The sequence below is a fragment of the Elephantulus edwardii genome, unplaced genomic scaffold, assembly GCF_000299155.1.
Source record: "Elephantulus edwardii isolate Elephantulus edwardi_28Jun2011 unplaced genomic scaffold, EleEdw1.0 scaffold00017, whole genome shotgun sequence".
Classification (NCBI taxonomy): domain Eukaryota; kingdom Metazoa; phylum Chordata; class Mammalia; order Macroscelidea; family Macroscelididae; genus Elephantulus; species Elephantulus edwardii.
Window position 1 is genome coordinate 20402283 of NW_006399767.1, and position 12795 is coordinate 20415077.

Genomic DNA, 12795 nt, shown 5'->3' on the forward strand with positions numbered 1-12795 from the left:
GTTTAGGGCTCTTGTACATAGGGTTGCCATGAGTCACAAGTGACTCAAAGGCACATAACAACAATTGCCTAGTGAGTTCTCTAGGGAGCTCTGTTAACCCAAAGGCAGGCAGTTTGAGTTCATCAGCTGCTCCACAGGAGGATGATGGAAAATCTCCTTTCGGATTTACAATTTCTGAAAATCCACTTTTTATGTACTTTGTATGTATTTTTGAATAGGAACGAATCCATAGTTGTCTCTCCAGCAGATTTTCAGGGCAGTAAATTGCATGGGAGGAGATTGCCCATCTTTCTCCTGCTGAGCAGCTGGTGGATTTGAACCATGTACCATGGCAATGGTAGTACAATATCTTGTCCTCTCCAGGCCATCAGAGTTCCCTGTGGAGGATCAAGTTGATTTCGACTTGACTGCATACAAGTTTAATTTTTGACTGAGTTCCTGGGAGATGGTGTGTATGTTTCTTCATGCCAAACAGGAGCTGTAAGGAGCTGAGGTGAGCCTTCAGCAGCCACCTGGTTCTCACACTGGGCTGCACCTTGTCATGCTCATTTAGACCACACAAGAACCTGGTTGTTGTTCTTATATGCCACTGAGTTGACTGTAACTCATAGCCACCCTATGAATAGTAGCTCTGAACACACTCCTCTATCCTGCGCCAATCTCACTGTCTCCAACACACTTGCCCCCATTATCCCACTTACTGTGTCCATCCCTCTCACCCAGGCTCTTCCTCTCCTTCAGTGACCCTTCCAAGAATGACATCCTGCCCCAAGGACTGGTCCCTCCTGGCAAAGATGCCTAAAGCAGATAAGATGATGGAATTTAAAAATCCTCGCCTCCAAAGAGGAACCTGGCTTCACCTTCTCCAGGACAGACCTATTTGTTCTCTTGGGGGTTCATGGTATGCTCAATACTCCACTCTAGCAGCACAACTCAAAGGCATCAATTCTTCTGTCATCCTTAGTCATTGTTCAGCTCTCTGATGCAAAGAAAGTAATTGCAAAGACTATGGAGGGTGGAGAGACAGTGCAGGAGAGGAAGACCCTCAATGAGATGGATTGATTCAGTGACTGGGGTAATGGGGATAGATGTGTTGAAGACAGTGAGATTAGCACAGGACAGAGTGGGGTTTAGGGCTGTTGTAGATAGGATCACTATGAGTCACAGGTGACTCGACAGCACACAACAACAATAACAACAAGGCCTAGACCAGGCACACCTTAGTCTCAAGACAGACATTGTTGCTTTTTAGCACTCTAAAGAGGTCCCTGATAGCAGATTTTCTCAGTACAAATTATCTTTTGATTTCCTGACTACTCATGCCAAGAGTGTTGATTGTGAATCTGAGCAAATTGAAATTGTTAACAATTCAATCTCTTTCCCATGTATTGTGATGCTTCCAACTGGCCTGGTGATGAGACTCTTTGTTTACTTTATGTTGAGATGCAATTCATATTGAAGGCTGCAGTCCTTGACCTTCTCCAGCAAACACTTCAGGTCCTCTTCAGTTTCGGCAAGCAGGATTGTGTCATCTGAATAACGCAGATTGTTGATGAGTCTTCCTCCAATCCTGATGCCGCATTCCTCCTTATAAAGTCCAGCCTCCCAAATGATCTGTTCCACATATAGAATGAAAAGGTATGGAGGAAGGACACATCCCTGATGCACACATTTCTTTATTTTGAACCTAGTTTTTGTTGTTGTTGTTATGTGTCGTTGAGTCGCTTGCGACTTATAGCGACCCTATGTACAACAGCCCTAAACCCTGCTCTGTCCTGTGCCAATCACACTGCCTCTGACACACGCGTCCCGATTACTCCAGTCACTGAAATAGTAGGTGGGCATTATTGCCCCCATTTGGCAGGTGAGGAAACTGGAGTGCAGAGAGTGTCAGAGGTTATGCGAAGAGGCCTGGAGTAGAGCCTGACACCTCATCTCACATGATTCCTTCTTTTCTGCTACATCTCATTGTTTCTTTGGGCCAACCACAAACTCCCCCAAATGTCAAGGTTCCCACCTACTGTTCTACTGTATCTCCCAAACTCACAGCAAAAGGCTGCTGTTTCCAGGCTCAACCTCAGACAAGCATCTTGTTTTCTATAACCTCAAATGTTCTTATAAGTGAAACATAGGCATTCACTCTTTCCTCACATATCAGGGTTATTTTGTGAACGACCAGGTTTTGGATAATGACCAGGTTATTATGTGAAATTCTGTGAAATGGTGAAGGACCACACCAGATCACAAAGTGGGAGATGCCTACAGGATAGGGCAAGGCTCAGATCTGTTGTTTGGAAGGTTGATGTGAATTGAGGTTGATTCAATGGCTCCTAACAACAACAACAACAACAACAAAATAACAGTGTTATATGACTTTCAAGTTAAATCACCACATAATTGCCAAACCACTGAGAACTATGGCCCGGAGAAGCTGACACATCACCTTAACCCTGACTACTGCTGATGGATTCTGAATGCCAAAGCCTTTGGGGCAGCAGCCTACGTCCCTACGGGCTACACCACTGGAGCTTCCAGTTTTCAATATGAGAGATCACCCCCACCCTCCATGCTCAGCGTTGTCAGATGTGCATTGTTAATGAGCAAAACAGTCAGTCGATTTCTTACAAGTGTTGCAAAGGCAAAATGTTGCATAAGAGTTGATAAATGAGTGTGCTGAAACCAGATATTAGCAAGTGTTCTTTGTTTGCTTGCTTGCTTTGAGGGATAGGGGAAAAATGAAGTGAGAACACCAACTACTGCCACTGAGTTGGAACCGGCTTTCAGAGGCTGCAAATCACACGGGAGGATTTGCTCATCTTCCCCTCACGGAGAAGCTGCTGGATTTGAACCACCTGCCTTTGGGTTGGCAGTGCAACTTCTTAGCCTAAGTATATGACTCGAGCATGCGTGTGTTGCGTCACTTTGTAGCAGTCTTAACCACCCCAGGGTTCACTGAGGACCTTATTAACATGGGGCTGGGGCTTCCTCAAGTTCATAGCCACTGCCAATATACACATACAGCAGACAGAGACAGAGATCGAGAGACCTGTACACAGGGAGTAGATGGACCAGATGCCTCCTCAAATTGGGCTGGTTTCAGCTGACCACACCGAGAGTAACAGCCCACCCAGGTCTGATCACCAACATCCCTTCGCGAGCCTTACCTCACTGTTGACAAAGCAGTACAGGATGGCCACCATCAGACCCTGAAACCAAAAGGCGTCATCAGAGAGGGAGCAGGAAGCAGGAGCCCTACGGGCAGATCCTGGCCTGAAAATCCCTGGGCTCCAGCCCCTGTGGCCCCTCCTCAAATGTGACAACCCAGGAAGACCCAGAGAAGAGTGGGCTCCTCATTTACATTTTGGAGGAACAAAAACAGCAAAAGCTGAAAAATCCTCTCCTTGAAAAGGCCCACCAGGTTGATGATCATTTGCCTCAGACCTTGATGCATTTTCCCCACCCCAAGTCCAGCTGCTCATTCAGCAGACTCAAGTCTCTCAGTCTTCTTTCTTTGTATCTGTGTGGATGTGTAAGTGCACAGGAAGGGACCCATAACCCACCATCCTCCTCTTATTTTTTCAACTTGCACTGATATTTACACTCCCTCAAAATCATCGACCTTATGAGAGAGGCTTAATCCCTAGTCTTGGAGGTACGGGACTCTGCAAATAATGTTTCAACTCGGTTTCCTCAGTCATAAAATGTGAATAATCTTGCAACCCCTGGGATTCTGTAAGCACCAAATGCATAATGTGTGCAAGGTGCGGTGACTGGGTGCTCCAGGCTCCCTCTAGGATGATTTCTGGATCTGTGGACAGAAGACTGATGGTGAGAGGTGGGACCCCTGGTAACACTCCTGGCTCTGCTCTAACCATGTGACTTAGGCAAGGGCCACGTTCCATCAGCCTTCTGCACACCCTCTGCATGATATGGGCAGCACCTTGGCCTACCCCCACTTTGAGGTTTCCTGAGTACCCCTGAAGGGTGGTCACCTGGAAGGAGGTAAAGGAGAGCTCCGTGAAGAGCTTGATGAAGCGCAGTGTCCCTCGGGCGTGCTCGTCCATGACAAAGGCAAAGATGACCTCGTGCGTCCCCAGCAGTGGGATGAGCGTCAGCGTGGATTTGGCAAGTCTAGGGAGCAGAGTGGAGATTCTGGATCTCTCCGGTGGGATTCTCCCCTTTCTCCAGCAGCCTCCCCTGGGTCTGGCATCTAGGACATTGACACTATCCTACTTCAAATACTCGGATAGATTGCATAAGTGGGAAGAAGAGGTCGAGACCTCCTACAAGACCAATGGGCTGCCCTTGTCCAGAGATGAGAGCAAAGTCTGGCTCATCGGTCTGGGTAGAAGAAGGTTGCAGATCATCTCAAGCTCAGTGCCCCACAATCTCTCTCCCTCACAGGAAGGCTTGAGGGTCCCCAGCTAAACCAGCTCTGTTTCCATCACCTGCACTTGATGTCTGTCTTGCACATGAGATTGGCTTTCAGCTTGGCCACTACAATGCAGATGACCCGGACAAAGATGAGGAAATTCACCTGTGGAGCAGATGGACAATGATGGCTGAGGGATCTCTCATAATGTCCACTCTACCCTAGTCCTTCCCAGGTACCAGCATGGGTCCACTGTCTCTCCCACCCCACACAGTCACTCACCCCAATGGCAAAGAGAACGGGCAGCCGGATAATGAGCCAGTAGTTCATGTTGGAGTTCCTGGTCCAGCAACTGGGGAGGAAGAGAGGTGCTCAGTGCATCCGTTCCCTTGTGGCATAAATGGTTATGCCTTGGCTGCTAACTGAAAAGTTGGTGGTTTGAGCCCACTTAGGGGCTCCATGGGAGAAAGACGTGATGCTCTGATTGCTTTGGTAAAGCTTCTGCCTAAGAAGCCCTATGAAGCAGTTCTATTCTGTCACACAGGACCCCCATGAGTTAAAAGTTGATTTGATGGCTCTCAACAACATACACATAGACAGCCCAGAACATGGTGTGGGCCCAGAGACACACAAATACACATGGCCACACACACCTGCCACGGAGAGTCCTACAAATGCACATTCACTCAAACAACGTTGTTCTACTTCACGGACACATACAGAGAGACACACACCTCCAAACAAGCAATCAGAAACCTACAATCACAGTCATGACTGTAGCCAGAATCATACACAAAATAACACTCCATCACAGGGAACCTGCAGGAGACTGCCACATACCCATAGACACAGTCCCACTTGTTATTGGACAATCCCCAAGGAGAGGAGCATGAAGAAACTAGGGTCTCATGTTTGGTTCCTGGTCTCTCCATTTAGCCTCCCAATGAGGTGAGAGCCACATGCCCAGGGACTGAAGGAATCCCATGGGCTCCGAGGATCGGAGTCCTCAACACACCTAGCCCCCCTGCAGCTGGACACTCACCCCTCATCCTCATAGAGGTACTTGATGATGCCCCAGGGGATAACAAACAGCAGGGGAACACCTGAGAGGAGAGAGGGAAAGAGAGAGAGGGGAGAAGGGCTGGCCGGCCAGAGGCACATCCAGAGGCCTCACTGTGCCCCGGACTTCTCAGCACCTCTTCCTGCCTGGCCTCGAACCAAGTTTTCTAGCAGAGATGGAATCGGGCTGGTTCAGAAGCATGGGAGAACAGAGAGCAGGGAGCCCACCTTCACCCACCCAACATCCCCTTAAAGAAAGGACTCCATCTCTCTTAAGATGGGGATCCTAATATGATATATCATGATCCTCACCTCATGTTCCTGGTACATTGTCCTGGTCTACCACCTTGTCCCAGCTGAGTCACAATTACACAGACACCCAGACAGCAGATGGGCAGGGTCATGGGATGGAGCAGAAAAGCCCTATAAGGCCCCCTCCTCCCTTGCTCTGTCTCACATGCCCATCTCAGTCAACCCCTTAAGGCTCTAGGAGCTGCTCTAATCACTCACCCCCAACCCCACAAACCCACAAAGACCGGACCAGAAGCCTGGAGAAGAGAGAGGGGCCAGAGCTCTATTTTTTTTTGGTTGGGTTGTTTCAGCTTTTTTAAAAAAATACTAATTTATTTACAAAATTTGAATACATTGATTTTGAGAACAGATTCTTTCAGTTTCCTTCACCCCCCAACCCACCAAATTGTACAACCCCATGATTAATCCCCCACTCCACTTGAACATCCTCATCCCTCTACTTCTACCTCCCCCACCTCGTTGGAGCCTCATACTCATCCTACAATAATGGTTTTATACAATATTTGTCCTTGTGGGACTGAGTTAGTTCACTCAGCATAATGCTCTCCAGTCCCACCCAAGTTAGGTAATAATGTACAAAATCATTGCTCCTGCATTCTGTGCAGTATTCCATTATGTGAATGTACCATAATTTCGGAGCTCTATTTTTGATGCCAACTAACTGTCCACACCAGCCTACAGTGCTGGCAACAGCAGCAATACTACTACTTTCCATTTGGATGTTATCTAACTGGTGGTGGAAGAAGCCTCTACAGTGTTCCCCAAGGATCCCCACTCCTCTTGATATTCACAGCTTTGTATACCCCACATTGTACCAGCACCAACAACAGCACAAGGCAGAAGCCACAGACTGTCATTTTGGAGATTAGCTTGTGAAAGATGTGTGGCTTCTGTCTTGAGTTCCCCTTCTCTGATCACTTGCAGAGGGGAAACCAGCAGTCGTGCCACGAAAGCGCTCAGATTGCCCATAGAGAGGGCCCTGTGGTGAGAAGGGAGCTCTCCAGCCAGCAACCAGCAGGGAACTGAAGCTTCTTGCCAGCAATTTCATTAGTGGACTCAGGAGTGGGTTCTCCATCCCAGTTAAACCTTGACTGAGAGGGCGGCAACCTTGGCCAGCTGTCTGAATGTTTCTCTGTTAGGAATTTGGAGCTGGAGGCACTGAGCTATATTGAACACAGATCCTTGACCCATGAAAACTATGAGACAATAAAGAAACATGTTGTCTTAAGCTCAGAAATACTAGCAAAATTTGTGACATAGCAATAGATGACTAACATAGCTAACTTCCAGTTTCTTGCTGATAGAGCCTTGACCTTATTTACTGTAAGAATGTCAATGTTCAACTGAGAGCCCAATGTATGTTCGTAGATTCCACACGAGGCTGTCCACATGACAGATGAGGGACTACATCAGGAGCTCAGGAGGGTTGAGCTGGCATCAGAACTCAGCGTAGCATTCCCGTGCCCACTCCAACCACCCTCAGTGGCTCTCTACCCTGACTCTCTGCAGGCCTGTCTCTATGGGTGCCTCTCTCTGAGCTGTGGGCGTGCATTCCACAGTAGTTACTGAGCAACCCCCATGCCTGTATGGACTGGGCTTGAGGATGCTGACACGGGGATGGAGGAAGCAGCGCCTGCCGGGGAGGCACTCACAGCTGCCAGCATGCTTCATCAGATACCTCGCTCTCTGACCGTTTACTTGTACACGGACCACTTCTGGCAGCGTCCACCAGGCTTTCATGAGACTGGATAAGGGACAAGAAGACTGCCAAAGACCTCAGCACACAGCATGGGGCCTGCCACATAGATGGTGTTCAGTGAGAATGGAATGAATGAGAGAATAAGTCATTGTATCAGTGAGCGAAGGGAAGTGCTCTCCAGGCAAGAACGTGACCTCCCTCAGTGCCACACATGCATGCTGACGCCTCCTCCTGGGGCACCCCTAGCCACTTGCTGTCCTTTTTCTCTCAGACCTCACTCCAGGACAGGGTGGGGTTCATGTATGTTATTGACCAGACTTGATGAACGACTGAATTGTGTGCCCCACAGATATGTGCTGGAATCTTAACCTCCATATGGGATTCCTATTTGGGAATAGGATTTGTTATGTGAATGAGACCACAGCAGCATAGGGTGCATCCTACATCTATCCAATAATTTCTGAGATATAAGACCAAGCCGTAGAGCGAGCAAGCACAAATAGGGGGCAGATAGGCGTCATGTGCAACTCTTCAAGGAATGCCGAGAAGAATATTCGGGACAAGGAGACAAAGGTTCTCCCGTCAGAGGTGACAGAAACCCTTCCTTGACAGCTAGTGCTCTAAACTTGGAAGTTCCGCCTTTTAAACTGTGAGAAAATTATTTTGTTAAAGGCACCCACTTGTGGAAGTTCTGCTAAGATATTGTTATTGTGTACCATCGAGTTGGCCCTCTGGCAGGTTTTCAGAGGCAGTTAATCACCCGGGAGGAGATTGCCTATCCTTCTCCCGCAGAGCAGCTGGTGGCTTTGAACCACGTGCCTTAAGGATTGCAGTGCAGCTTCTTGCCACCAGGCCACCAGAGCTCTCATTAATAGAAAATGTCTAGACAAGTTCTAGATAAATAGACCATCAGCATTTCCTAACAAGGCATTTTTTAAAATAAAAAGAAAACATAGGCATAGCCCTGCCACATGCGAACACTAAATAGTGTTTAATCAGGATTCTGCAGAAGGATGGGAGCTGAAACTGTATGCAGAGACCATGTGTATGTACTCTCTGGTGACCTGAGCTACTTAATCCGGGACCACAAGGACCCAGTGAGAAACAGCCTAGGCTAGAGAACCCTGTAGCATGCTAGGAAGTGGGGCCCTGAGCCCGAGCGCAGGAGGTCTGGGCTCCAGTCCCTGCTGTGCCTTTAAGACCCTGACTCTGTGTATGGTACCTTGGTACCCTCAAGCCTGTGAGACCTACTCTTCTATATGAACCCTACAGATGGAACTGGCCGAGAAGCAGCAGGAAAAATGAGTGAAGTGCAAGGATAGGGAGCAAGGAGGCCAAGGGGGCAGAGAGGGCACCCATGGCACTTCCTGAAGACACGGGGGCTGGGCTAGCCGTCCTTGTCCGTAGACAGCCTTGCAAAGGTGCAAAGGCAGGAGCCAGGATCGGAGTAGGAGACGCTGGCCTGGGAGGAGTGTAGCTGTGACTGGAGTGGAGGTCCCTGACATCTGAGACTGGCTTGATGGGATGTGTAGCAGAGGTCAGTGGCCTGAGGCAGATGAGTGAAGGATGAGGGAATGAATGATTGAATGAGAACATTCTGCTTGAAACAGAACAGCTGGGGAACAAGGTCTTATGGTGTAGGGCAGGACAAACAGGGGATTAGCAGGGGCCAGAGGCCTGCTCGCTGGTGATCCTTGAGCTACTGCATCTGGTGGTGACTGTTTGCGTTCGAGCAGGAACCGACCCATAGCTGTAAATTGCATGGAGACAGCAAGGAATTCCAGTCCCCCAGCCCACCCCCCACCCTGCCCGTCACTGAATCCCACATGGCGAGAGGCAGAGGCACAGCCAGAAATGTTCCAGCAAAAAAGAAAGACATGATGGTTCTCCACAAACTTTTTTTGCTAGGACATTTCCAGCTGGGCTCTAGGCACATCTGCAGGTCCAGCCCTTGCCTTGGTTGTTCTCCAGCACCTCTATTTACATCGTTCTCCTCTGGACCCTTCTCTTCATCATCATAGGATGGGGTCAGACACCTTTAGCCCCATCCTCTCCCTAGTGATCTCTCCTCCTGGGCCCAGGACTCCTCGTTTCCCTTCGGGCCACAGGGTGTCCAGGACTGAGCATGGGCATCTACTCCCACAGAGCCTTATGCATGCACCAGTGCCATGATTTCTACTACATGGTGACGGGCATGGGTGTACTAGCCCCAGACAAGGTTAGGGGTTCCGTTTCCACTAAGGAAGAAGGATGTGTAAGAAGGGGTGACCATGCTCCCCACGGTCATTGGCAGTGAGTGCTGGGCCAGAAGGGGGCCATGGGTGGGCCTTGCCTCTTGGCCGGAAGCCATAGTCTCCACTCTCCACCACACAACAGGTGTGGGTCTCCCTGAGGAGAAGGGGGTGAGTGACGGTGGGCCTTACCCCAGCCGATGCTCAGATAGAGCCTGAAGACGCGCTGCTCGGAGAAGACCGAGAAGGCCAGCAGCTTGTACAGGTAGACGCCCTCCACGAGCAGCCAGTAGTAGTTGGCCACCACGCAGTACTGCATGAGCAGAAACACCAGGCGGCAGCCCAGAGAGTCCTGTGGGTAGAGGAGGTTTGAGGGGGAAACCATCTCTGTCCTCTGCCTCTCCCGGGCCCTCCCTGTCCCGGCCCAGCTGCTCCCCTGTGCAGGGCAAACGCCATCCGATCAGAGCTGGTGCCCTCTGAGTTCTACCTAACCTGCTTTTGCATATAACATCTTCACTAAGCTGAGTGGAAGAAACAAGTATCTCCCCGTTCAGATGAGAGAGCCAAGGCCAGGGAGGTTAAGTGACTTGGTCAAAATTATGCAACTAGTAAGTGGCCCAGTGGCCTATGCAACTAGTAAGTAGTTAACCTACCCACTTGAGTGGGTAGAGAGTTGTGCTGCCAACCCAAAAGAGGCAGGCAGTCTGAATCCATGAGCTACTCTTCCTCGGTAATTTACAGCCTCTGACTCAAGGCACACCACAACAAGTGGTAGAGCTGGGATTCAAACTAGGATCTGTCTCCAAAGGCTACATGTGTGTTAGAGTAGGAACCCCGTAAGGTAGGCCAATGTCTCCTCTTCAGACCAAGCCCAAGGTGGACTGCCTTTCATCAGACCAGGGGACTCCTGAAGCTCCTTCCTCAGATGGGATCTCCCTGAGAGCTGGACTGTCTTCCTCCTCAGACTAGGAGCACCCATGGTAGACTACCTTCTCGTTAGTCTACAGACCCTCTAAGTAAAGGTCAGAGCTGGGTCGTTCTTGCCTCTCCTTGCCCCAGGCCTACGGAGGGTGGAGGAAGCAGGTCATTACTAACCATCTACTCCCCTCCAGGTCCCTCACACCTGGAGTGTGTCCACACACCTGGTAGGAGAGCAGTCCGTCCCACTGGTGCTGCTGGGCAGCCGTGCTGTACATCCACTTGAGGGCTGCGTCCTTGATGAAGACGGAGAGAGCTCGGAGGATGAAGGAGGCAAAGAGGTTCAGGTGGATGTAGTTCCGGGTGCAGTGCAGGTGTCTGCAGAAGCAAGCAGGGCCCCTCACTGACAAGACAGCCAAGAGTTCAGCTCTACAAAGCCTGTCTATCAGGCTAACACACGCACGCCTCCAGCTCTAGGCTCATGTCTTCCTTTGAGGATGGCCTTTACCATGGGCTTTGAAAACGATGGGGTCCAACTCATCAAGTTCTGCCTCTCCATGAACATTCTAGTTGTGTAGTCACTGCCTTCTTCAGCCTCATATCCTTTCTGGAGCATCTTCCTTTGTACTAAGTCACAGGTAACCAAAGTGAAGGGTGAGGATCGGTTTCCTCAGGAGGAACTCTTGCTTTGCTTCTCGATGAGAGGTCCCATGTCTTACATGTTCCCTGCCTACCTTTAAGAGATACACTGGGGCCAGGCACAAAGTAAGAACACAGAAGGGACTAGATACAATTTCAGTAACCTCTCATATTTCAATAACCTCTCATATAAACCCTCTCATCAAACTGGAAATCCCAGGGTACTTTAACCTGATAAAGGGTTATCTGCAAAACCAAGAGCAAACATCATTCTCAACTAAGAAACTCCAAAAAAGAATGCCTTTAAAATCAGGAGCAAGGAGGATGTGGGCTGCTATCTCTTCTTTTCAGCACTGTACTACCTATCCTATTGTTGTTGATTGCTGTCAAGTCGAGCATGACTCATAGCAGTCCTATGAACAAAGACGCCTGAAGACTTTCTATAACTATTATTATTTTTCTATATCTATTATTGTTTCTCCAAATTCATAGAGTTTCCAGAGGCATGTTGTTTAGGAAGTAAATGCCACTCTTGCTTCCAAACTTGTCTTAAACTGGGAGCTCCACCAAACACTGCCCACCATGGGCAGCCATTATGGCATTTGACCCTCCAATGGCACAAGGTGCAGCATCACAACAAACCCAGATTACTTCAGTGCACATAGCTTAGCCACTGTAATAAGGCAAGAAAAGATAGTTGGAAATAAAGGGAATTTTCATTATTTTGGAGAAAATTCAAGAAGCCCTGAAAATTATTAAAACTAATTAGGAGTTCAGCAAGCTTGGCATATAGATGTTTCTAATATACAATAATAAACAATTAAGATACAAATATAAAGAGAATATACTTATACTCTTTTAAAATTACCTCCAAATAAACCTAGTAGAAGATGGGCAAAGTCTATGTAGAGAGTATTATAAATTTAGTTAAAAATCATTAGGAAAGATAATGGAAATACAAACCACATTCATGGATAGGCAGACTGAGGTGTTAATTCTCCTCATATTAAGTGATACATTCAATGCAGTTCTTATAAAAATTCCAACAGGATTTTTTTTCATGGAACATTTCCAGCTGAATAGAAAATTAATAAAGAAAAGTCAAGGGCCAAGAAGGCTCAAATTATTCCTGAAGAACCACAGAGTGGAGGCCCTTGCTTTGTGAGAACTGAATTTTCTAAGACATCTACAGTAGCTAATACATCCTTGTACTGTAACAGGGGTGGGGCTCTGTGGCTTAGTGGTGCTACCAAATTAAAAAAATTCAAAGGCACATGGTTTGAATTTACCAGCTGCTCCACAGAAGAAAGATGGGCAATCTCCTCCTGTGCAACTTACTGCCTTTTTTTTTTATTTTCAGACCATAGTTTCTTTTTTTTAAATTAAATTTTATTAGTTTTAATGAACATTTACAGAGATTTTGGGTTTTCCTTCATTCATTGTTGCACTGTTTTCTCCACCCTCATCCCCAGTTCATTCTTCTTCCCCCCCATGTCTGTTTTAATTGTCCAATTGCCACAGTGCTTGTCAAAGCCAGTTCTGATTAATCTCCTTTGTCAGTGTGT

The 12795-nt window shown here is 48.1% G+C and overlaps 1 protein-coding gene across 1 annotated transcript in view; it reads right to left on the bottom strand.

The window, feature by feature from the left end:
• Nucleotides 1–12795, bottom strand: part of GLP1R (glucagon-like peptide 1 receptor) — a 54204-nt gene that overhangs the window by 6350 nt on the left and 35059 nt on the right. The window contains exons 6-12 of the mRNA XM_006882020.1: nt 10816–10969; nt 9866–10025; nt 5415–5475; nt 4655–4724; nt 4449–4537; nt 3993–4131; nt 3165–3206 (exon numbers count right to left, since the gene is read on the bottom strand). Of these exons, the coding sequence (XP_006882082.1) occupies nt 3165–3206; nt 3993–4131; nt 4449–4537; nt 4655–4724; nt 5415–5475; nt 9866–10025; nt 10816–10969 (715 nt within the window). The remainder of the gene's footprint in view (nt 1–3164; nt 3207–3992; nt 4132–4448; nt 4538–4654; nt 4725–5414; nt 5476–9865; nt 10026–10815; nt 10970–12795) is intronic.